The 24,873-nt window shown below is 53.8% G+C and overlaps 7 protein-coding genes across 7 annotated transcripts; 1 reads left to right on the forward strand and 6 right to left on the reverse strand.

Annotated features, from left to right (window-relative positions):
- Positions 1–233: 233 nt before the first annotated feature.
- Positions 234–1,858, reverse strand: MRS44_003419 (uncharacterized protein; the record flags this gene model as incomplete). The annotated part of the gene is made up of 2 exons (XM_065623205.1): positions 234–1,656; positions 1,731–1,858. The coding sequence occupies 2 exons, from the start codon at positions 1,856–1,858 to the stop codon at positions 234–236; spliced, it is 1,551 nt and encodes a 516-aa protein (XP_065479277.1).
- Positions 1,859–2,850: 992 nt separating this feature from the next.
- MRS44_003420 (uncharacterized protein) lies at positions 2,851–5,225 on the reverse strand (the record flags this gene model as incomplete). The annotated part of the gene is made up of 6 exons (XM_046273551.1): positions 2,851–3,069; positions 3,120–3,207; positions 3,257–3,719; positions 3,767–4,114; positions 4,162–4,243; positions 4,302–5,225. The coding sequence occupies 6 exons, from the start codon at positions 5,223–5,225 to the stop codon at positions 2,851–2,853; spliced, it is 2,124 nt and encodes a 707-aa protein (XP_046137539.1).
- A 4,387-nt stretch (positions 5,226–9,612) lies between these two features.
- On the reverse strand, positions 9,613–10,796 carry MRS44_003421 (uncharacterized protein; the record flags this gene model as incomplete). Its single annotated transcript, XM_065623206.1, has 4 exons — positions 9,613–10,281; positions 10,319–10,437; positions 10,498–10,631; positions 10,693–10,796. The coding sequence occupies 4 exons, from the start codon at positions 10,794–10,796 to the stop codon at positions 9,613–9,615; spliced, it is 1,026 nt and encodes a 341-aa protein (XP_065479278.1).
- Positions 10,797–12,653: 1,857 nt separating this feature from the next.
- MRS44_003422 (uncharacterized protein) lies at positions 12,654–15,164 on the reverse strand (the record flags this gene model as incomplete). The annotated part of the gene is made up of 1 exon (XM_046270559.1): positions 12,654–15,164. The coding sequence occupies one exon, from the start codon at positions 15,162–15,164 to the stop codon at positions 12,654–12,656; it is 2,511 nt and encodes an 836-aa protein (XP_046137541.1).
- Positions 15,165–16,301: 1,137 nt separating this feature from the next.
- On the forward strand, positions 16,302–17,165 carry MRS44_003423 (uncharacterized protein; the record flags this gene model as incomplete). The annotated part of the gene is made up of 1 exon (XM_046280822.1): positions 16,302–17,165. The coding sequence occupies one exon, from the start codon at positions 16,302–16,304 to the stop codon at positions 17,163–17,165; it is 864 nt and encodes a 287-aa protein (XP_046137542.1).
- Positions 17,166–17,496: 331 nt separating this feature from the next.
- Positions 17,497–19,296, reverse strand: MRS44_003424 (uncharacterized protein; the record flags this gene model as incomplete). The annotated part of the gene is made up of 2 exons (XM_046268472.2): positions 17,497–18,948; positions 19,252–19,296. The coding sequence occupies 2 exons, from the start codon at positions 19,294–19,296 to the stop codon at positions 17,497–17,499; spliced, it is 1,497 nt and encodes a 498-aa protein (XP_046137543.2).
- Positions 19,297–21,662: 2,366 nt separating this feature from the next.
- MRS44_003425 (uncharacterized protein) lies at positions 21,663–23,990 on the reverse strand (the record flags this gene model as incomplete). Its single annotated transcript, XM_046279355.2, has 1 exon — positions 21,663–23,990. One exon carries the CDS (start codon positions 23,988–23,990, stop codon positions 21,663–21,665), a length of 2,328 nt encoding a protein of 775 aa, XP_046137544.2.
- Positions 23,991–24,873: the final 883 nt, after the last annotated feature.

A 24,873-nucleotide genomic window follows, 5' to 3' on the forward strand; every position in this document is an offset into this window, starting at 1 on the left:
ATCAAAACTCCTATAGGTGCCCTGGGTATTTCCTCCTATCGACCTCCAGGTCTCCGTCTCATCCCCTTCCATAATTTCAACTCCGGGCTCTATAATAATGCTGTAGTTCCCTCCTCCAGTTTACCGATCCTCCTCGATATATATAGATGGCACGGCATTACCCCCTTTGCCCGTTCTCACAAAATCCTCCGCCACCGGCTAGCCCGAACGAACCACAAGACGATATCTCCTGTTCAGTCCTGGGAGTAGATGCTTGATGGTGGCGGCAGGATATCGCCCCCTTCATCACTTGGCTGGCTCCCCAGGCCCGATGGGGCAGCGGCCCGCTGATTCTTCAGCAAGTCGAGTCTCACCTCCAGTCCCATCGCTTTGCAAAAGTCCAGATATGGCTGGTCATCAGGGGGTAGCGAGACCAAGGACGGTGCGTTTTGTGTGCCCGGGGCTTTGCGGCGAGCACTCAGGTTTGGGGCGAGAGATGAGATGGTAGACATGGTGCTTGGGGGTGCCATGGCGCTCGTCGAATAGCTAGGGACGTGAGACCCAGATTCTGAAAGAGAGGCCACTGAAACGGCCTCCCAGATGCTCCCGCCTGCCATAGATGTGGAAGGACCCGCGGAGGGCGCCGGGCGGTTGAGGTTTGGCTGTGGTCGTCGACCGCTTTCAGACCCAGAATACATCGCCCGTGGCGGTCGTAATGCAGAGGTGACAGCACTAGCCGGGCCGTAGTCGCTGAGGACAGGGTGAGTGTCGTCCTGGAATAGTTTCTGGCGCTCGTTCGGTGCAAGTCCTTGGCTCTTCATGCGCATATCCATCCAATTCGATGCCTCGAAGCCCGCAAGTTCATCGGGAGTATCCAGCTCGTCGAGATCGGAAGACTGTGCCTCTTGGACTGAGTCAGACTCTGGATGTTCCTCATTGGATTCTTCATCCAAGGCACCCCAACTCGAAGGTGGGCTCTGAAAATATGCGTAATCCAACTGACCATCTGTGTTCTGGGCCCATCCTGAAGCACCTTGTCGCGGCAATCCTCGGTTTTTTGCAATGACCTCCTGCTCTACCTTCTTTGTCACGCTTTCGGCTCTCGACACTGGGTGGCGACTTGATTTAGACGACCTTGTATCGTTGTTGCGCTCCTCCTTCTTGCGTTTCTCCTTTTCACGCTCCCCTTTCTTGCTCCTCTTCTTTCCGCGCTTCTTCTTTCCGCGCTTCTTCTTTCCGCGCTCCTCTTTTTCGTGTTCCTCCTTGGCAGCCCAGACTTGAAGCCTCACAGCTCGGAGCGTATCGGCAAGCATCTCACTCTGGCGTCGAATAGCATCAGCTCGGTCCCTACCGAAATGGTCAATCCATGATTCGAGCAAACGCAACAGTCGGGGTTCCTTGCGCGACTTTCGACCGTAGCCTCCAGTGCGAGAAAAGAGACTCGCTCTTAGGTCAAGAAGCGCTTGATCCCGACCACCAATGACTGACATGATACAGGCCTCGCAGCCGCTTTTGACTGGTTTCGGACAAGAAGCAACCTGTGCGTATCCAAATACGGCACCGAAAGCTTCGGCTCCCATCCACATCCCAATGACAGCATCCATGCGTTGGAGCCATGCCTTGATGCTGGGAGGGGAAGGGAATGCGTCGTTGCCAGAGTCGTAGACGGTCGATGCGCTTGGTGCACTCGGCAATGATATGAAGCATATGACGACGGATCAGTTTGGGATTGAGACCATGATGAGCCTTACAGAGCTGGGCTGCCTTGGGTCGGGCACGGAACCGATCGAGCCGGGACGAGATGCGAGCGAGGAGTTTGTTCGACCGGCGTAGGGGCTTGTCGAGCCGGCCTATTCCTCTCGTCTGGTCCTCGAGCCATGCTTTGGAAGGATTCGAAAGTTTAATTTCACAAGGCATGCATAGCAGCCCCGTGAGTTGGCGGGTATCTGGGTCGTGACGACGCTTTGCCATGATCAGGACAGAGAAATCGCCAAAGATGGACTGAAAGAAGTCAAGGCTCGCTATTCTATGAGAATACCAAGAGCAAAATCATTTGAGTCAAATGACACTGAATGGGATGCAGACAGCTTTCTTTTCCCCTCGCATCATATCTGACCAAGAGAGCCATATATAGCACCGGGCCTCGAATGAACTTGAGAATGCGGGCAGTGAACCAGCGAGATCTTCCAGCATTCTTGGGTGAACAAGACAACGGGACAACTGGTTGCGCAGAAAAGCTGCTGTTCGGAAGTCACTCCCACCCATCATAGTTCTTTGTGTGAACAAGTAACCATTGTGAAGTGTGAAGGCAGACCTTGAGTTCTGTTAGCAGGTGACGTTTGCATATTTCCAATCCTTTCAGATACCTACCTAGCACGTGAGGTCACAGCCAAACAAGGCCCAGATCTAGATCGTGTGGTGACGATCTCAAATGTCCGAGACGACTCGTATACATGAGTATCGAGTGTCCCTTTCCGTTAGTCGCCAGTTGCGTCAAGGCAATTCTCGATGAGTATTTGTCCGATTTTATTAGACCTGACAAAGGGAAAAAGAAGTGGACAAGTGTTGTCCATATGCTGTCAGAGCCGAAACAAGCACCTCGACGCCGCCATCCAACAAAGTGCACCTTTCCTTCCCGTCGTAGCGTTGCGTTATAAGGGCCAGCTGCCATGGAGAAATCCCAGAATAAGTGAAAATGGCAGCGAGAAAATTCGACGGTGGCACTAGAATACAATGGTAGGTCGAATGAGCATCAAACGAGCCTCTTCCATATCAAGAGGTCCCTCCCTTCAAACTCGCCTCGGGAAACCCAGAACTCCGTGATCATGCTCGTATGTCGTTAGAAAGAATATCAGGCTTGCGATGCCAGCTTCAGACATATTGGTGTCTTGCACCCTGCTGCTCCATTCGTATCCGCTCCAGGCGGATCTTAGCCGCCTCGGTGCCGTCGTCAGGCTGGGCCATCTCCTTGAGCCAGGGGTGGTTCAGGGCCTGCTTGGCAGTGATACGTTGGGCAGGGTCGTAGACGAATATCTTCTTGAGTAGATCGACGAAGTTCTTGAGGAATGCGTTGTTGCTAGGGATGATGTCCTGTTCTTTGTCAGCAGCCATAGCCAAACCAGCAACTGATCTTGACCTACCGTGAGGTGCTTCATGGCCTTGACGAAGCGTCGGGAGCCGCGGGTCGTGTCGGGGGTGGGGTAATCGAGCTTAAGCCGCTTGAAGTACCTATAGACTGTAAGTGGATGGACAAGTGGACTGATCTTGAGAGACCTACTTGGAAGCGGCATTTCCTCCACTCCGCGTGGACATCTTGTTGACGGCCTGGACCAGGTGGCTGTCGATGCGGTGTCCCACCACTGCCTCCATCATAGCCAGATGCTCGAGGTTGTCGTGGGTCTGGAACAGAGCATCACCAGTGAAGAACTCGACGAGGATGCATCCAATACTCCAAATATCGCAGGGATACGACCATCCGAGACCCAGAATGATCTCTGGGGCTCTGTAGTGGCGAGTCGAGACAACTGACGAATGATATTCATCCTGGAAGGTCGCGGAGCCAAAGTCGATCAACCGAATCTCAGTGTCCAGCAGAACACGGCGTTGAGTAGCCTGTCTGTTGATAGTCGTGGAAGACGAGGGGATCTTGCGGTTGTAGGTAAAGGTCTGGTATGAATGATTGCAGAGCAAGATGTTCTCGGGCTTGAGATCGGTGTGAATCAGGTTGAGGTCGTGTAGGACTGCAAATGGTCAGTGGCGGTTGAGCGACGAGATTTGTTCTACTCACAAGCAACACTCGTAAAGAGTTGTCGGGCAAAGCTTTGGATTTGGCTGTTAGGGAAAGGAACGAAAGCATTGCCCTTGAGGAAATCAAACACGCTCTGATCGAGCAAGTCCATGACGATGCAGATGTGGCCGCGGTAGTCGAAGCAATCCCGGAGATGGATGCATCGATTCCGGTTCTCCTCATCGTTGGCCTTGAGGGTGGCCAGGACACGGAGTTCAATCCTGGATGCATCCCGGTACTTCTGAACTGATCGGATAATCTTGACGGCAACAGCCTTGTTGCGTCTTCGGTCACGAGCCTCGACAACCTTGCCAAAAGTGCCTTGGCCCAGGAGGCGGACGATTTTGTCTAATGGGGTCAGCTTGGAGATGAACTCGGGGCAACGGGGAACTTACACTTGTCTGTCAGTTCAGCATCCGGCACAACAATGTAGTGGCCATCGTCATCGTCGACCTTGACGTTCTTGTTGTATTGTCGCTGAGAGGATTTGTCAGTGGACTCGGTCTGCAGAGGGCGATGTGGAGAATCAACTCACGTCATGGATAACCTGAACGTTGACCTCGCCAGCCTTCTTAGGTGGGTAGGGAGGAGGCTTGTAAGTGAAAAAGGGATCACCCAGGCCGTCGATATCGCGACGCTTGGCCTCGTTGGCTACCTGCTGTCGGGTCCGCTTCCGCTTGAGTGGAACCTGGACATCGTCGTACTGGCCGTTGGAGGAAAGCGAAGTAGGTGCAGTGTTGAGAGCAGAGTTGGTGCGGTCACTGCTAGAGATGGACGAGCCAGTGGGCGTTGATGTCTGCAGCGGAGTGTTGTTTTGTGATCCCAGATACTTAATGTGGTAACCCGCGCCCTGGATGGTGCCAGGCTCATCGTCACGTCTCCTCTTCTTGGCCACCTGACGGCCTGAAGTGCTGTCGGTAGGGCCAGTGGCAGTGCCATTCGTGATTTTTCGACCCGTATTGGCCTCGGGCTCGGGAGTGTCGTCAATTACAATGATCTCCTTGGGGAGGCCATTTTTGTAAAAGTTGTTCCAATCGGGCTCACGAGAGCGACGACGCTTCCTGGAGGGCTGCTCCGCGCGAGCGGCAGGAGCGGCCTCAGGCATGGTTGCGGTAGAATAGTTCGCGTCGTGACGAGGAGAGGGCTCGTGGGCCGCAGGAACAGCACGAGAAACCGAGGAGTGAGCGAGGCTCAGAGTATTCGATCCGGATGACGAGTACGCGAGAGGCGAGTGCTGATAGGGCGGCGGGAGTATGGCCGCAGTGTTATGAGAGGGCGAGGCGACCGACGAAACCGGAGGAGGGAGAATAGTCTGGCTCGTAGCAACAGAACGATAGCTGGCGCTGGGGTTTGCCTGGTATCCTTGGTGATGCGTGTGTGAATGGGCGTACGAGGCAGGATAGATGTGAGGATTGTGGAATTGGGGGAGAGTCGCTGTGGCAGTTGTCGGAGTTGACATGTTGAAGTCAGAGCCGTCCAGGGCCAAGATGTAGAAGTGAACTAGGAGAACAAAAGGGAAGGCCGAAGAGACGATGCCGTATCGAACGGTACGAAAGACCGATCAGGTCGAGTCGAGTCGAGTCGTATGCGCAGGCTCTCTCTCGTTTCGTTGCGTTGTATCGTGGGTAAAGAAGAGGAGGAGAAGAGGCCGACGAGCGAGAGGCGAGATGGAACGGGGGGCCTGGGGCGTTCTCAAGCGGTTTGGTGGGAGTGATGGTGAGAGGTGATAAGTGGAGGTGTCCACGGGTGCGAAAGGTCGGGCAGTGGAGGAAGGGCAATAATGGCGGGCAGACAGTCCCAGCGGGTGGCTCCAGCCCTAGCGGTGCGATACAGTGGGCTTAGCGGGTGGCATTCGGCGGTTCCAGTGAGGGGGTGGCCTGGAAGGGCGCTGTAAGGCGTCCACTGTGCGAGGTTCAGGCTGCCTACAGGTAGGTATGGATTTCAGACTGGACTGCCCCCAGCTACCGGCACCCTTAAAATCGCCTAATCGGGAAATGAATGTTGGTATGCCACTGTAGAGGAGGCGAGGTTGGATTGAGGAAAACAGTCCAAAAGAAAACGACAGAGTGGAGTGATTTCACATCGGCCTGGTGAGGGCGTCACGGGCTTCGCTACCGTCTCTCTAGGAGAAGCGTTGGTCAAAGTTACTGGGTGCAGGTCGGGAGGGTGACGGGTCTATGGCGAGTGACGTTGATAGCGGTCCATTTCTAGTACTTGTCCAAGAGCGGCGGCCTCTACGTTGCTTCATGTATCTTTCGCGTCATCTCCAACAGGCCCATCGGGAAGTGGATTGGTTAGGGAGGTGTGCTTTGTCCCTTGCTAGGTTTTCCTTCGGGTTACGATTTAGGGTGAGAGAGAGAGGCGGAATTCCAGCTAGACAGAGGTACCTGGATGTGGCGCTGTAATCCGGCATTGGAGTCGGCGCTGCAGGGCATCGAGCAGGGCTTGTTTTGCAGGGCTTTGCAGCCCGTTGTCTCCATCGAAACAATCCTTGGGTCCTGCCGGAGGGCACCTTTGGGAAGGTGGCCGAGCCAGGCAAAGGCGTCCCGATGGTTTCTTGGCCCAGAGTCCGTCGCAGCGGCGTGGTCCCTGTGGAGCAGCCCGTGCCTTGGAGGGTGCCTGGGCAGTGAACGCAGACCAGCGTGTGACGTGTTGGTTGTTGAAGACTTTGGCATCGTGAATCGTTGAGCAAAAATTTGTAATTAGGAATATCTCTGATTCACATCAAGGCATTTGTTAAATCCCTCCATCTGGTTTTTTGCACCACTTGATGAAGAGGGCTCCTGCCATACGACAAAAGAACAGATGAAAGTGCCCGCCCAACCTGGAAGGAGCAAGCCTATCGGCGCTCTGAATGCCGTGTCTACAAGGTCAGCTACTGTCTGCAAGTATATTTTTATCTCCCCCCCCCGCCAAAATACTCCGCACTGCCCCAAAAAGTACATGTCGTTTCTGATGGTCCAGGTACACTTCGCCCTCGTCGGCCTGACACCCTGCCTGCCCCGAAAAAGACGATTTCGTGCCTGGGCCAACCTGGGACCTTCACACTCCAAGTCTCCATCATCGCTTAACTCTTGCTGTTTGATGGGCAATTTTCCCCTCCTCCTTCATCTCCTCGTCAACTGAATCTGAGCCTTGCCGTGGACCCTATTAAGGGATTAAGACAAATTTCTCTGCTGTTCGCAGAACCACCGGGTGAAGAGCGGGAAAGCCAGAAGGGGCGTCACCGCGAAACATGTCGGACAAAAACGTCAATTGATTTCCGGGTTGCAACAAGGTCACGACCTCGCAGGTGCACGAAATCAGCACTCGACATTGACACCAATGTGGAGCGATCGATTGCGGTTCCGTCGGCTTCATCGACCTCGTCGACCCCGTTCCTTGGCCGCCTTGAAACGCCTCTCTCGCAGCGAAGAGATGCTATCCCTTATTGCCAGGAACGCAATTCAAGATGCGCTGGCTCTCCTCAGCCCAAAGAGAGTTTCAACCTTCATGGCCAGGAAGGGTCTAGCCAGCCAGCGCCAAATCTGGCACGCTGTTCGCGCAGAGTGACGCTGCTGGCTGGGTGGGCCGCAGCCAACCCTCAACCCTCGCTCAACCCCGTGCTTCAGGCCGAGTTCGTTCTGTGCCCCTCGCTTTCTCGCCTTGGATCACGTCGTGGCTAGAAAGACGCAACAGACGTCTTCACAAAGGCATTGTGCTCACCACTGGCTGCCCTGAATTACCCTCGTCTGCCCAGTCTCTTCTCATTGCTTGTATCATCGACTATCTAGCCCAAAGTTAACCTAGCAATCGAGACCCCAGAGAAACAGGGACCCCAAGATGTGATGCCGCCCAGCCCCGTCTCGCATCCTTCCGGGCCCGCGGCCGTTCCAGTTCCAGAGCCTCTGCACCACATTACAGGGACCACAGGCGTCTCATTACTCGTTGGTCCGTCCCTTGTGCCCCCAATGTCTTGGGCTGATGACAGGCTCTGTCAGCTCACGGCCTCCGACATCATTCGTCGCAGCCATGACCATCCAGATGTGCTGTGGCAGCACCGCTACTCCCGAGTAGTAGACCCGAGTAGACGACGCCAGCAAAGCGCGCAATGGGGAGATTCTGTTGCCAATGCCTCGGAAGCGTTGAAACGCTCTCAGTGTTCGCCAACGCAACTGATACAGATGCTTCTCCCCACGCGCAAGCACACGCATGCACCCGCTCACACCCGCGGCCTACGCCTCGGCGATGGATCCATCCATCCACCTTGTCCCCGGCCAAAGCGGAGGTTGACAAGAACCCCTGTTGTTGGACTGGACTTGGTTAACCCCAGCTTCTGTTGTCCTTCACGGACCTCGATGAGCCTTGACCGTTGATGTCCATCTCATCTCTCTTTGAGCTCCATTTCTTCATTTCGCACCCTCATGCCGTCAACCGTTCATCTTTCTCGTGCTACCAACAAACACCTTGTCATGATAGATAGCATCGTCATGGTGTGGACTTGTAGGCACTGTCTCCAGAACATTCCCACCACACCCCGCTGCCCTGCCCGCTGCTAGCCAGGTGATGGGTCATCCATCCACGGACAAGACTCCGTTGGCTCAGCTGGCAGTCGCTGGCTGGCTGGCTGGAAACCGGTGGACAAGTCGGTCCTCGTCCCGTAGCCTTCGATATCATCAGAGTTGCTTCGCGTTACCTCTAACTGGCCAGTCGTCAGCCTCCCACTTCATGGCGGCTTTGGATCCACTGCCACGCGCTGCGCGTTCTGTCGCTCCCTGATGCACTTCTCTGTGGCGCTTCGGTTCTTGGTCCCCTGATCATGCCGGGTCGATATGTTGATGCTTCGTCAACAACCCCCGCTTCCACAGCAAGATAGAAGAGGATTCGAGAAACACCAGCTGGTTTCTATTTGCCGTCCTTCTGCCGACGACTCAAGACCGCCTTTTCCCGCATCTTTCGACTACCCCGCGCTCCTTCATGATAAGTCTCGTCTGTCAGCCTGACGAGTGACGTGCTTGGATTTCGGCATTCGACAGCGACACAGGGTCACCTGTTTAGCCTGTCTTACAGTACCAATATTCTCCCCTTGTGCGTGATAACCAGTGTCTCCACTGCCGTCACCATCGCGACTTTGACGGGTTGCCATCCCGCCAGAGTTAGCCGTGTCGATCTCGGTGGCGATGGCTTGCCCACCAAACCTAGGCCAACTCAGGCTTGTGGGAAGACCTCCTGGATTTCAGGGAAAGAGAATGGATTATGTCTCGCCCTGCTGAATCAATGGATCTTGAGGTCCAGCCAGCCCCGCTCAATGCCAAGTTTGATGAGGTGAGGTGTTTGTTTAGTCATGTTGATGCTGTCGTCTTTGTCCATGTCTCGTTTCATCCTCATACACAACTAAACTGCCGTAGTCATGATGGTTGACTATCAAGACAGCACGCCGCGGGCAGGCGAGTTCATTAAAGTCAAACATATGGCTTGCAGGTGTCAAGCAACTCTAGCTCTATTGACTGATTTTAGCAACTCGGAGTTCTATGTAGTCTTTTGTCTTCCGGTCCAGCATATCTTTTCAGCCCTGGTCTACAACGGCAACCATAAAGATCCCTCGCATTTTCCATAAACGCCGTCTGTATGGGTGTAACCCGTTCTCCAATCCTCGGAGACAGTAAGGAGTGCATCCACCCCTATTCCCTCGAGCTCAAGTCTAGGGTATTCTCAAACCCAGTCTTGAACCAAACCCCTCCCGAAAGCTATGGGCAAATCAACCTCCTCAAACTAGGACTCCCTCTGTTTCAAAGTAGTCCTGAGACAAGGCTCATCCGATGATGTATCAAGCCTGGAGTATGCTGAAAAGCACACGATGTGGACTCTTACAGACCACGGTTGAAGATGACCTTGCCATTCAGACCTCCCTTGCCGTGGAACTCGGGCTCGAGCATCTCGGCGCTAATCTCCTGTTGCTGAGGGAAGACGGCAAGGGCAAAAGGCAGGACGGCAAACGAAGTGAGAGCAATGAGACCCAGGTTGAGACCGAGGGGAATGCCCTTGGCCAGCTGGGGTCGAGCACGCACCCACTCCTTCTCCATGAGGTTCTTGTACCAAGCCTGCTTGTTCTCAATGTGGTAGAGCACCATAGGGGGAATGACCATGATGGGGCTACCAGTGAAGACTCGGCTGGCGGCGGTCTCGTACACGGCAATCTTGGCTGCGGTATGGGACTTGCCCAGCGAGGGGACGTCTCGCTCCGACTTGCCCTCAGCCTTGAGCTTGGCCTTGTCCTCCTCGGAGAGAACAGGTCGGACGTCGATACCCTTGACAATCTCGTCGCGGCGCATGAGGTAGGTGTTGAGGCCGGCAGCCGAAGCGACGGCGGCAAAGGGGATCAAACGGCCGAGGATGTTACGAGTCGAAGGGGAGACGTTGAGGCGCGGGACGATGGCGTTCAGGCCCAGGGCGACGGAGCATGAGGCACCGACGGCCGAGAGGTAGGACTTGACCATGACCTCGGTGGACATCAGGGGACGACTTGTTGGCATTGGCTGTGTTGAAAGCGACGTTGAGGGACTGGTTGAAGACCTGCCACCCGACGATGCCCATCGTGCCCAGACCGGGCTGGAGCATACCCGCCGTGACGACCAGGTTGGTCAAGACGTAGCAGGACATTCGGAAGGGGAGCAGGACAGGTTCGCCGGTATCTATAATGTTTAAGAGTCAGACATGTCCTTTGCTTTGAGTCCTGAATAGGAACCACATACCAGGATGCAGCGTAGAATCCACCACCTTCTTTGCATGCCAGAGTGCCGGCGACATGTGCTCAACATTGCCTGTCTTGTATTCGGTCACCAACTTCTTGGCCGCTTCGAGGCCCGTTGTGCCCGCGAACAATGTCCTAATGCGCCGCCGCGGTCAGCCAGCGCCAATGCGCCTGGGTAGTCGAATGTTGCACTTACGAGGGGTCTGTGATGCCAATTGCATGGCGCACCCGTCCCATATACGTCTCGAGGTCATACTGCGAGGCGGGGAGCTCCCGCGTGCCAGGTAGCGAGGCCGACATGATATCTAGTGTGGAAGCTGTTGTCGAGCTTGTTGTGTCAAGGAACGACGTTCGCAGGGACGGATTCGAAGCGGGGGAAAGTCACCAGAGCGGGAGGGCGCCGAGAGGTCAAAGGAAAGACATTAGCGAGAGGGCGCAGGAAAGAGGGGGGTTTTTCAAAGAGTCCACGAAGGGTTGGTGGAGGACTAGAAGCCCGAATGACCACGGGCCGTGGGACACTGGGAAAAATAGCGACGATAAGCGCGTCCCGCTTTCGGCGCCGGGAGTTGTGTGTAGTTGGCCGGGGCCAGGTGATTCACTAGTGTCGGGGTGCAGCGCCGGCCCGGTCAAAGATCGTGGGGTTCAACAGCGTCGGGAGCTCTCCCGACAAGAGCATCACGGCCTCGTGGCATGTCGTCGAGAGAACCGTTGAATTATGATGAATTCTTCATCGCGATCTGGTCTACGAGGGAAGGAGCCCGAGGAGTTTCTGGCCAAAGAGGGTTTAGGTCCATGCACCCCGGACCGTTGGCCGTAGGGCTGGGCAAAAAATGAGGAAGGAGCGCGGGTTTGATATCAAAACCGTCTCAACACCACCACCAACATCGCCAAACCTCTCAAAAAATTGGCAAAAATGCTAGAGAAAGGCAAAAATTATGTTCAGACTCGTTTTCGACCACGCCAGGATTCGAACCTGGAATCTCTAGAGTATTCGGTGTCTGAGGGCCGAAATCTAGCGCCTTAGCCATTAGGCCACGCGGCCGATCTGTTTGATGGTGAGAATGACGTTCCTGGGACATATGAGGGTGGGGGGAGGAGGGGTAAACCAACAGCAGCTCAGGACGTCCTTTGGTGACACGTCAGTTGCTCGTGCAGCAACTCTGCTCGATGCAGGGTCGTGGTTCGATGGGCGAGAAGCAGGGACGGCTGCAGATGTCAGGGCTCCGTTGGCGGGGGGTGGTTGATAGCCGCCCAATGTGCTGGCCGAACTGATAGATCGGTTGCCGTTGCAAGAGATGACATCTGCGTGATACGGAATGGCGATTTGATGGATGTGAAGGGGAGATGGATGATGATGGCGATGGTGACGAAGACAGGTTTACTTGGAGCCCCGCTCACTGAGAGACGTCCGTCTTTGCGACTGTTTCGCACCTTCCTTAGTGAAGAGTTCGACGCAGATGTCTGAGGCACCATCATTCACATCCCTCGGTTACCCTGTTCTGCCATGACACTTATCTCCGATTGACTCACTGACAGGATAATCTGAGTCAACCTCCTTGGAGACCCTTGCAGGTTTGACGGGTCAGAGGAGGACTCATCGTTGAGTGAGTCGAGATTAACAGCCATTGCAAGACAAATTCACCTACACCATACGATAGCATTCTCGGGGCCAACTCCCTTCTATCTATACCCTCTGCCTATGAACTCTTTCCCTTCTTTTCTGCTATCAGGATTATCTACTGGAGATCATAGTTTCATCATGGCTGCCGGCTAGTCTCAGGTCAGAAGTCTCGTGGTGTAGGTTAGGGGGATATTTGGTTGGCCATGATTCTGCCAAACTCCAATTCATTGCGTGCCTTATTTGCTCTTTGGTTCCCCTTTCCGTAACAAGAGCCGTCGTATACCATGTATGACCGTGAGTTGGATGGCTGAAACGGAACAGGCACTTCCCTTTCTACGAGGTGAGATATCTCGACAGGAGGTGGTTAGCTTAAGAATCACCACATCACGCATAGACAGGACATTCAGAGACAATAGTAGTCATTCCATAGTCATGGCATAACAAAGTAAGAAGAACGTTACTCGTAATCTATCCGCTACCATGCTCTACCCATGTCCGTCATGCTATTGTACAAGTCCCAATTCCTCTTTTGTAACTCATTTATCACCAGCATCTGCCAGCATCTGAGCAATCGCCGGCTGAAACGCTGCAGCCTTTTTGAAATCTCCCAACCTCACACGCATGTGGTCAAACGCCATGAGCACCTCGCCAGCTTCACCCGCGTCTTCTCTCTTGAGAGAGTCAGACTTGACGTACCGCTGTGAAAAGTGCGTGAGGAGTGTCCGTCGGGCCTTCATATTGTGCGCGACACTGAGTGCCTCTCCCATGGTCGAATGCTTCTTCTTCTTAGCGTGAGATAGCATGTCGTCGTCAAAGGTACACTCGTGGACGAGCAGGTGGGCTCCTTCGCATTCCCGCGCAAAGTCATCTGATGGACGGCAGTCGCCCGAGTAGGCGATGCGAAGACCAGATGTGAGCTCAATCTCTGTAGCAAATGACAGCCAGCAGTGAGGCACGGCGACACGGGTGATGGAACGAAGGCCGAAACTGTCGTCCTTGACTTCTCGGCGCCCCGTGTTGAACTTATCCGACTGGGAACAGCTAGGGAAGTGCAGGCGGTGGAAGCCAATGTCTTCGACCTGGGAGACTTCCTCAAGGAGACCGCGATATCTTGATATACACGAGATGGCCAGCTTTGCGTTGCTGTCTTCCAAAGTGTGCTCATACCAGGCCTTGATGAAACTGGGGACTCCCAGATGATGGTCGGCGTGGAGGTGGCTGATGACGATGCACTTCATGTCTCGCAGAATATTTCCAGTTTCCTCGTCTCCAAATAACCGGCGGATCTGACCAAGAGTACCTTCACCACAATCGAGAAGATAGTTTCCAATACCAGGAACACGAATGAGGGTCGCAGAGACGTTGCGATACTTTCCAGGGATTGAAGAACCAGTACCGAGAGGAATAATCTCGGCATCACGGTTGGGAATGTCCTTCTCCTCTTCCTCGATTCGTCGTAGGAACTCAGGGTCAGAGGTCTCTTCCTGCGCCTTGCGTGCCAGGTCCATAATCTCGTCACTGACAGATTGCGCTGCCTCGGCGAGGTTGGGAAAAGGGGCAACCGTTCCAGTATCGAAACGAAGGCGAGGCATAAGCGACATCTTGCTGCCAATGCGGCCGTGTTCGACTTTCAGTCCAGGAGGTATGTCCCCCTTGATCGTGTTGTCGTATTTGAGTAGACTGAATCTCTCAGGGTCGATCCGCCGTAGCTTGGTCTGGAGCTCGCTAGGTCCAGCCAGAGCAATCATGTTGGGGCATGTATCCTGCGCACAAAAGACGTGCTTCATATTGGGGTGCTCTTGGATGAACTGATGGATCCTGGCATCATTAGCCAAGCCAGGGCCCAATATCCAGTAGAGAGTAACGACGTTGGCCATCAGCTCAGTGTTGGACCACTCTGGTCGCTCAAAGAAGGAATCCAGAAAGTCGCGGGATTCTATGTCAGCAACGACGAAGCCGTTTCCGAGTTGCGTCTCGCCCAAGACCATGTCAGGGGTCACAGTCATGCCATCTTTTCCAGTGACACTCTGGCCCTGGGTCAGATGCTTAAAGTCGGAGACAGCGACACCAAGTTCTTTTGCTCTTGCCGGGTTGAATTTGCCACGGCGGTCGTGGCACTTGACGAGATAGCACATGGACGTTTGGCTGTATATCGTGGGCGGGAGCGGTCGATGTGTGACGTTGATGAGGTCCGCTTTGCGATCGATGAGGCCTTCGTGCTCGGGAAAAATCCAGACAATCTCGTCTGGGTTGCTGATTTCTGTGCCATCGCCTGGCCTAGGGCCCTTGTATAAGCTCACATCGCCCCCTTTGCGGACAAAGACGGTATCTGTGGGTTTGACTTGGCTCAACTGCGTAGGGACCAAGACGCCATTGCCTTTGAGGTGACCATTGAACATGGTCTTCTCGACAAGAGTGGCAGCGTATTCGGGGTCGGACAGCTTTGCCAATTCCTTAAACTGTGCTGAGGAGGGGCTCAAATCTCCAACAATGGAACTCGACCGGCGGCGCTTCTGTGGGCTGCTGGAGCGCTCTCTTTGAACCGGGATATTCCACACGCGGATTGCGTCGTCCTGCCAGTCGGGTTCGAGGTCCTTGATGGTCTTGGCCCTACGATCAGCCCTGTGCTCGTATGTGACCACAGAGACGGGCTGTCGTAGAATCACAGGTCGGCAGGCGGCCAAGCTGTGGCACAAGTTCTCACCACCGTGTATACCAATGGCCTCGAAAACTCCTGGTTTGACCGTCTTCTTTCCCTTTTTCTGCCTCTCCTCGTTTAGAATGGCCGTCTGTTCCCTGCTTGCCTCCAGTGTTCCGCCAACGGTGAGGATATAGCCAAAGAGACCTCCGACCTGGTCCCAAGACACACTGCCGCTGAGAAAGACATGCTCTGTGCTTCCCATGCCGAGTCTCCGACTGTTGAAGGCGCGCTGGGTGCCCTCAGAGGGTCGGCCGAAGACGTAGGCGCGCCTCTCATTGTGGACGAAGAGGCACGTGCCGGGAGTGTCCAAGGTGGGGACGGCCGCGATCTCGATAGAAGTCGCCATTGGAATATTGGCAGAGTATAGCCCAACTTTTGGAATTGGAGATGGAGGATTTGTCGAGGTCGCTAGGGGCCTGGTTTCAGGCAAACGTGGCTTGCGAAAGGCTCGAGACTTGACTTTGGGAATCGGGGTTGTCGATTTCTGTCTGTAAAAGAATGAGGATGGAGGTGGGGGAAGAAGATATAGACGTCGGTTAATAGATCCTTGAAATTGACACCCAAGACGCTGAGAACCCCATCTTTGCATGGAAAGAGTGCGAGGGGAGAGTTAGCAATGCGGCGTAAGACGAAGCCACAATTGCTCTGACATGGCCGGTGAAGTCTTGGTAGTAGTTCTAGTTCCAGGCGGGCAACTTTTTTGCGAGGACGCGACCGAATGAGTCTTTTGCCGCGTCTGCGCTAACAAGCGCCTCGCGACGTCACATGCGCGGCTAAGAGATGGGGTCTATCATTATTCTTCCTCTAAGTTACCTACCCTGAACAAACTCAGCTGTCAAATGAAGAGTACTGTACCTCTGCTTTCTGGTTAACAAGTTCTTGATTTTGATTCTTTTATGATGACATGGGACGCTCTTTATTGTGTAGGTAGGCTCACGGGATTGTCATGGCGCCATCATGACTGATGGGCGACATGGGAGGGAGTCAGCCTTAGCCAGCGACGCCCAGCGCGGGTTAAAAATGCAGTCAAGGTTTTTCCTTCACCCACACATACTCAACGACAACGGCGCCTCAACAAGAGGAAACCAACGGTTATTTCAATGTGTTAATATTGCTATGGCATGACGTAGAATTATGGAAGCACAGTGAATTGATTAATATCTGGCCATGAGTATTCTTACCTGCTAACCAACTAACTCATCATGAGCGTCTGCGACATCGGATACAACCGTCCGATCAATAGCCATGTCCAATTGCCGAGACTTGCTTTATCAGGCATTACCAACGAATCGATGCCGACATCAATCACGAATCGTCGACCCTCTCTTCTCCACAACCAATCCTGATACCGTACCTAGCTAGGTAGGATTAAACGCCCGTTTCAATGTTCTCCTCCGTAGCTCGTCGACGTTCCCTTAACCTTTCACCCCGCCAAATACCCCTCACCACCAACCGCTGCTTCACCACATCACCACTTTTCACAATGGCGGACCAGGTTAAGCGCAATCCTCACCCGGATTTCAAGGGCGTCGAGGCTTCTCGTCCAGAGTGGAATACCGAGTCAAAGTTTCGTTACACAAAGACTGTCAACCCGGACTGGAAGTTTGGCGATGGCGCAAACAAGCTTCATGAGGGCGACGCGGGGAAGAAGCATGTCGCGATAGATCCTCATGAGGAGGGACGCAATCCTGGCTTCAACTACAAGTTTCTCATCTCTGCCATTACCCCACGACCTATTGCGTTTGTGAGCACGCGCTCTGCCGACGGATCTTCGACCAACTTGGCGCCTTTTAGCTACTTCAACATGGTCAACCACGATCCGCCGCTGTTCGTCGTGGGCATCGCTTCCGGCCTGGGAAACGCCAAGGATACGCTACGCAATGTGTCTGAGTCGGGAGAATGTGTCATCAACATCATCTCAGAGCCCTTTGTCGAGGCTGCCAACTCGGCCAGCGCAAACGCCCCCTATGGCGTATCTGAGTGGGATATTTCCGGCCTCACTCCCGTGTATGACTGCGAGACGGTCAAGTGCGCTCGTGTTGGTGAGGCTGTCGTCAGTATCGAGGCCAAGCTCGACACCCTCAAGGAGTATGACAGCCGCGCTCGTCCAGGCAACAAGTCTGGTACCATCGCCATCTTTGAGGGAACGAGGTTTTGGGTCAGGGAGGATGCCATCAACGAGGAGAAGAACCTCGTTGATCCCCAGGTGCTGAGGCCGATAAGCCGTCTGGGAGGCATCACGTATGGAAGGACCACCGAGGTCATGGAGATTCCCAGAGTCGACTTCGAGAAGGATGTCGGTGGGTTAGAGGGTGCTGAGAAGCTCAAGAAGCAAAATTCGCAATAGACTAGAGTTTTTATATATGGCTGATGACTGATAGAATAGAGCTAGATGGATTCGCAACCTATCTTATGGAACTACTTCAGTGTGCAACACAGCTCTCGATTTAGTATCAAACCTCCAGTTCCTCTCCTGGAACGGACTCAAAGGATATCTCGGGAACCAAAACCGCCTCAGACATAAGACAGCAGCGTACATATCAGAACAAATATCAGGTCATGCAAATCATGAAGCCAAAACCGAACCTATACCGCAAGCCGAACCTCATACAAGCCTATACCAAACCACATGCAACAACACATTCTTGTACACGATGCAACGCCGGAGAATGAACAACTCAAAAGAAAAAGCTCTGCCCAGGCTTGGAAATGACAAACTCGCAACCCAGCTGCGCCTCCTTTTCGTGCTCTAGGAGCTGCTCCAGGATTTGATCGCCCACGTTGGGCCCATCATTTAACCGGTCCTTGACGTGGATGATGACAACCTTGAGCCCCTCGAGTTGTCTCATAGGTGCAGAAGTGAACGACTCGAGTTCCCTGAGGGTCAGCTCAGCTGTTGGAGTAGCTAGGTGCGGCGTCGGAGGTGTCTCAGGACCAGGATGCACGAGATCAACCGATGAAGCCTTGATGGTCTTTGGCGAGACGGGGTCCTCTGGTGAGAGATTGGCCAGTGAAGGATTCCGGCGAGGGACTTCCTCGGTGAGACTGCCTACACGCTTGCGCTTCTTGGTGTTGAGGAGCCGGTTAGTACGAGCCTCAGCGACTTGTGAGGCCAGCGCACGCAGCTCCTGGATAACATAGACAGGTTTGAGATGGCCGAATAGGCGGTCGTCGCACTGAGAATCGTCGTAGCTGCACTCGATAAATATGGCACGCAGGGAGCCTGAGTCGATCTTTGGTGCGGCTTCGTTCCAGACCTGGAAGTTTCGGGGACTCAGTGACAAGGAGTCGGGTTCGACGTCGCCAAAGATGAGAACTTCGCGGTGTGTTTTCTGGTCCTGGATAAAGTATGCGCTTGAGTCGTAGACGCATATCCGCTCCTGTTCGGTCTGAGGAGATCCAGGACCGAATGTGGCTTGGCTGAGCAGACTCGAGGTTCGCTGGGGAGGTACTGGATGGCTGTAGAGGTCGCGTCGTGTGGGTATAGACATGGATGCATCATGGCTGCCGAATCGCGTCGAGGCACTCGAAGCTGAACCCCTATGGTTGTGTTTCTCGATGCAGTGGCCGTGGCTTACGCTCCAGATTTTGACCTGAAGGCCGTCGGCGACCTCGACATAACCCCTGCCTTCACCATCACCAAGGGCAGGGCTTCCTCCCTCGACCAATCGCATAAATGTCACCATTCCGGCGCCATTGTTCTCATCACTGAGATTGGGCCAGATGACATGGTTAAAGATGTGCGTCTTGAAAGCCTGGATGGTGCTTGGCAGACCAGCTAGCTTCTTGGGTCGGGTGCCTGGTAAGCCGGCCGTGTTGATGACAAAACCAGCGATATGATCGAGATGAGGGTGAGTAATGAGGTACGTATCGACAAGCGACTGAGTGATGTGAGCGGCATTGGCTAGGATGGACGTATGAGGAAGCTCGATGCCGGAGAAGGGGCCTGAGGTGAGTGTGAAGGGGGCAGAGGGGGTTGGTGAGGGCGTCGCAGCCTCAATGAGGTTGCATATCGATGAGAGATGAACACCGGCATCGACGGCGACGACAGAACCGCGATGCCAGTTTTCAGCGACGGAGCGGACCAAGAATGAAGTGACATTGGACTCGAGAGGTCCGCCTCCAGAACCCTATGATCTGAGGTTAGTAAATGTTGTCATAGCTTATGTTGTGAGGCTGAGATGAAGGTGAATTGTCTCGTAGGCAATGCTTGAAACATGCATATGGCACAGCCGATATGGCTGAGAGACCAGGAGTGAAGGCCCGTTGAATCACATGCGATTCCTCCATGCGTCTGCCTGCATCTGGCTTCCATCGCATCGCGGCAACGTCTTTGTATACTGCAAGCGATGAGACCCATGATATCATGGGTCAAAACAACACCGGCGGCATGAGGAACGGAGCGCGGACAAACACCAATAAAAAATACGTACCAGCACAATCACCTGCAGGGCAGGTTCCATCTGATCCTCTCCCATGACGAACACAAGCAAAGAGAGTTGACGGATGACGGTTTGAGAGATGGTCGACCCGACGGTTGGATAGCACAAGGCGGACAGTAACCAAGGTAAGGGTAAGGTTCCCCCGTGGGTTGGTTATCGACCCACTAAAAGTGCCCCGAGCGCCCTAGCAAGCACCTTCTGTAAGGTACCTACAGCACCTGCCGCACGGGCTCTGCAGTTAGAGTCCAGTCCCCGACCGCCTTAGTAGAAGACCCCGACTCGGACCGCCCACTTGGAGGGTGCCTCCACTTTCTCGGATCCGGAATTTCAGGCCTTGGCCGATCTGCAACCGACGCCGCAACGCCAATGAGAGAACGGTTCAAGCCTTTCTACCTCCAAGTTGAAGGAGGGAGGGACACACCGTGCGCAACGGCTTGTAAATATTCTCCGATCCTCCGGGGGGGGTTGGTCGTCGAGTAATGAGATGGCTGCAAAATCCCGTGACGCGACGCGTGAGGAACAGCTGCGGCTGCTCAGCAATAATAGGAGTGATAATCGCCGGGCAATACCTAGCGCTGAAGTCCACTGCGGGTACAGGAAAAAAGGATAATGCTGAATGAAGCTGTAGTCGCTCGCTTCGCTTGCACCGAGGCGACACGCCGAGGATAAGGTAGTCCTGAGAGCCAAGGAGTAAAAAAGGTCGGTTTTGCGTTTGGCGTGGAATCGAGATGTGGATATTGAGACGGGAGTGCCGATGCCACCAGCTGGTTGATTTATGGGAGATTGACAAGATGTTGAAGAGAAATGAAAGGATTGGAGAAAGAAGGAATACCCAAACTCTAAAAGATGTTTGAAGGATGATTCAAAAGTCCATGGGCTTGAAGCAAAAGCAACGGGAAAGTCTTCAACGTCCCCGGGAACACAGCTTCTTTTGAACTAGGCCAAGCAAGCTATGCTATTCGACCTACCTTGACCCTCGCACTTCGCCGATGCAGCATCCAGCCAGCAGGGGCGTTTTCTCTGGGCACTTTGGGATGTCAAGCTACAGCTACAGCTCACACCGGGCCTTGGATGGGCTCTCTTCTCAGCCTCCCCCGTTGCCACCGCCCTCTCCAACAAAGCTCTTGTTCAGCCCTCTTGTCCAACACCAAAAAGTCAAACGCTCAAAGCAGACAGACCGTCAGGAAACGATGTCATCAACAGCAGCTGCCCCCCAAAAGCCCAAGAGACAAAGCTCCCGGCTCAGCTCCCAGGCCGCAGAGCTGTCCTAGCGTGGACCTCATCCATCCCCCGGCCCCCCATCTAGCGCCCCCGGGTGTGAGACCCCCTCCGCCCACTTCGGCGTTCCCGTGCCATGCACCAAAGATCTTCTCCCTTTGGGCCATTCTCCCATTCCTCAAGAGGAGGTCCCCTGTCGAACAACTGTCAAGCCATACGTATCACGGGCTCGGGAGTTGTGTGAGATCCACTTCTTTTCCCATGGGCATGGGCTTGAGCTTCCGCTTTCCCAGAGCTTGGGCCCGCAGGCTGCAGTCCGTCTGGTTGCACGTCCGTCCTGTGCTATCGATCACCCTGGCGGGATCCTCTCTCGTCCCGTCTTTGACAACGTATCGATCGATTTCGTAAGAGCACATGAGGTGAGAGAGGAGTCCAAGTGGAAAATCCCTCGGAAGAAGCCGAGATCTGTGTTCTTGCCCTTGGTTGGCACGGCCTGAGTGGCTTGAGTCCTAGCTACCATGTCTGTGTCACAGTCACCAGATTATTTTCAGACACAAAGAGTTATCAGATCACGGCTTTACCAAAGGATTCTATTTGTAAGTTTATTTGTTCACGTTAAAACAAAGATAGAGATATAATTCCTTTGACCCTGAATTCACCCTTTGACACCCAAGGGTCAGTAACAGGGTCAGCAACTTGGTCAACTCAGTTGCTTTGTCAAGTCTTCACACAGCGTCGCCTATTGCATTGCTTATCGAGAGTCCACTCTTCAACTAGGACTGACCTTGATTATCTATGACTAAAGAGGAAGGTATACCTCCTTCAGGGCTCCAAACTCCGTGCTGAGCCAAGTCTAATGCATCCATCTATGCTATGCGTCTATCCATGTCCTATTAACAAAGAAACTAACCAACAGAAACAGAAACAGAAACCTCCATCTTGGAGGGGGGTATCGAAAGAGGAAACAAAGAGGAAAAGACGTTGGCTAACCAAGAGACGCCATGTACGCCATGCCGTTGCCCGTTGCCTATGCAGGACCCCTCCCCTTCATAACTCATGATCAAAGCGTCTTTGTCGAACGGCTTCTCCTGCCTGCAGGAGAGAAGCCTTCGAGTCATTCCCCACTTTCTGATGATGTCCATCACTTGATAGGAAATCTGTCGTCACTGCCACTTTGCAGTTCTCTAGGCAGCCGAACGCCTGGGGCCTTGTCTTGGACTCCTCCTCAGACGTGCGCCCTGACCTTGACGCTCGCTGCTCTTGGACGCCACTGAGCCCCTTGGTCGCTTGCGCCGCGGGTTGCTGCCGAACAGACTATCTTCGTCATCCTCGAGATCGCTGGCTCGTCGCTTCCGTGACCCGGTGTTGACCTCTGGGCTCTGGGGCTCAGGCTTAGGCTGAGGTTGGTCTACATCAGGGAGGGCGAGTGTAAGTGAGTCCAGCTGCATCGGGGTCGGTACCCGAGGCGGTGGCATTTCCATAGGGGTTGACTCCTCAGGCTGTGTCTGCGGCATCGAGTTTGACTTCTCTAACGGCAACAGTCCCTTAAAGTTCAAATCCTCAGACGAGACCATTTGCATATAGTCGTACACATCCGGCTCTTTCGATTGCTCTGGAGGCACAAAGGTTGACTCGCCTGTCTGCTCTGTCAGTTGCATCAAGTTTGGATCTAGCTGCATGAGGTCTTGTTCCCCCTGCTGCGTCAAATACCCATCCAGCTGCATCAAGCTCAGGTCCTCGCCCGGCTGGACGTATTGCTCAAAGTTTGGAGCAACTGGTGTCGGCGTCTTGATTGGTGACTGCAACGGGCTATGGAGTGACCCCTTGAACACATCCTCCTGCACATGCTCCACAAGCTCCGAGTCTTGGGGCAGATCTTTTGGAGTGACCCATGTGAGGCCCTTCTCGTACGGGCTCCCAGTCTTGCGGCGTTTTGCGCCGGCGCGTTTTCTCGCCCTGATCTCTCTGCACCTTCGGGCGTAGACGCTCAGGTCACCCATGTGGACGTCGAGGGTGTTCCTATCCTCCTCGGCCCTGGCCCTGTTGCGCTTGTCCCGACAGGTTTGGCGGGCGGTGACTTGGTTATCCAGATGATGCTTGACCAGGGTGTAAGTGAGCGAGTCTTGATGATCACGGGGGATCTCAGGAAGGCCTGGCAGGTTGCCCTGGATCGACATCCATGGGAGAAAGGCTCTGTTGACAATGGCCCTGTCGGTATCGCGGTTGATCGCCATGAGGTTCTTTTGCTCTTTGGGAAGGTGTCGATCGTCTGGGAATAGCTTTCTCTTGCGCCAGAACTCGTAAGGGTCTACGCACTGCTCAAAGCACCACAGGTGCATGCAGCCCGCAACCTTGAAGGGGTCCTTCCGCCCATCAGACGTGCGTTCATGGTACTCGTCAAAGACGACGCGGAGAAAGCCAGGCCGAATGATCTTGGAGTCCACGGGGCACTGGGCGTATCGACACCTTCGGTCACACTCCTGCTGCCGAGAGTTGGCCTGAGCGGGAGGCTGCTGGACAAAGATGTTGACGTCCCGAGGGCAGTGTTCCAGGTAGTGACGCAACTCTGCGGCGCTGAGCTCCAGGTGATCAACCCATTGACCCAAGGGCGTGTATTCGAAATGGGGACCACCGCCGTCTCTCTTCTTCCAGTTTTCCACGAGGGGCAGGGGATCTGTGTAGGCAAAGGCTGGGTCGCAAGTAATGTCCCCCTTTAGCTTGAGCGCCCTGTTGTTCTGAACCTTTCCACCAGCCCAGCGAACAGGGGCAGTTTCGTCTTCCCGGCCGGGTACATCGGAGGAGGAATCTCTCCTCTTGCGCTTCTTGATATATCCTGTCTCCGGGCCTTGAGCTGGTTGCTGATTCGTAGGCTGATTGAGGAACGGGGCGAATCCGCCTAGGAAAGGTTGTTGTGTTCCGAAACGTCCTCCATCTTCTCCTTTCCAGTAACCGCGAATAGGCTGAGTAGGTACACTGCGATATGCCTTCTGCATATCATCGACGGATAAGTGGACTTGAGTAGGGGTAAGCTGCAATTGTCCTTGATAGTTGGTGCTTTCAAACCAGGCGTCCATAGGAGTATACGACGGCCCATTACGCCCTGCTAGTCCAAAATCGGGGTAGATGTTGTTGGGTTGGTAGGGCCTTGGCTGAATATTGGGGTTGATCTGAAGAACCCGGGGGTTGATGGGATTATCGAAGTTGTTGAGACCATAGTTGAGACCTCCAGGACCGAATCCTGCGACGCCCCCAGGTCCCATCCCAACGTCGATCCTGTCGCCAACACCCTGAGGTGCCTGCAGGAAGCCAGGAGCTGGAGGCTGTTGTGGAAGAGGCACATTGCCTGGCATCCCCTGAAGTCCATCGTCGGTGACGGGTCTGTTTAATGTAGGTAGAGGGTCAAAATCTATGTTTAGTTGTATATCGTTAACGTCGACGTTCGCCAGATACTCTGACTGGGCCGCAGCCATGGTCCCGTCCATATAGGGACCTGTGTTGTGGAGAGGATCCATGTTATCTTCGAGGCTCGTGATCACAATGCTGTTGTTGAAATCTTGATTTGAACGATTGCGGCGCGGAAAACCTGTCAAAGGTCTGACAATCGTAGTTGAATGGATATATAGAGGGTATAATGAACGAAATGGACATTGATCAAGGATGAACCGTGAATATTAATACTGAGGCCGAGGACAACACGAGAACATGAGCCTGGATCTATGAACATTGTCTTCCTTTGAACCTTTGTTTCCAAGAATCCCTTAAAACACGAAGCAAAGAAACGCAGACCATGTTCAGGATATACTGAACAAGGACTGAATCTCGGAAGAAGGTGTGGCACCTCTTTGTCTTCGTAGACCCGAACACCCAAGGGCGGGTGGGTGGCCAAGGCCATTGCACCATGTTCTTATTTTCGGAAGCAGATTAAAATCTGTGGCTTGTTAGCACCAAGAAAGATGAAAGCCAGCACGATGCCAAAGAAAGTGGGAAGAAAGCGCTTCGATCAGGAGAGTTGTGCACGTTTTTCGACAGAAAGTTCCGAACAGGTCTGTGTTATGCGTGTCTCATCATAGAAGCAGGGAGGGAAGGGCAGTGGAGGTGTAAAAGTCAAGGCTTACCATATAATAGCAGTTTCATGAGCTAGGTCCGAGATGGACCTAGCGTAGTAGTTGGCCTGTCATGGTGAGTTGAAGTATCACGTTCGAGCAAGTAGACGCGAAAAGTCTGCATGCTCAAAGCCCAATTGTGCCTGTCCGAGTGGCGGATGAAAATTCATCATCTCGTCAGAGAACGAAGGAATTGGGCAAGAGAATGAGACTTTTCAAAGCCGTAATTGATGGCCTATTGAAGGAGGCTGCATTGGAAGTGCATGAAGAGAAGAGTTGAAAATAGGTTTTA

Source organism: Fusarium solani (assembly GCF_023522795.1).
Source record: "Fusarium solani strain SB1 chromosome Unknown bctg00000001, whole genome shotgun sequence".
Classification (NCBI taxonomy): domain Eukaryota; kingdom Fungi; phylum Ascomycota; class Sordariomycetes; order Hypocreales; family Nectriaceae; genus Fusarium; species Fusarium solani.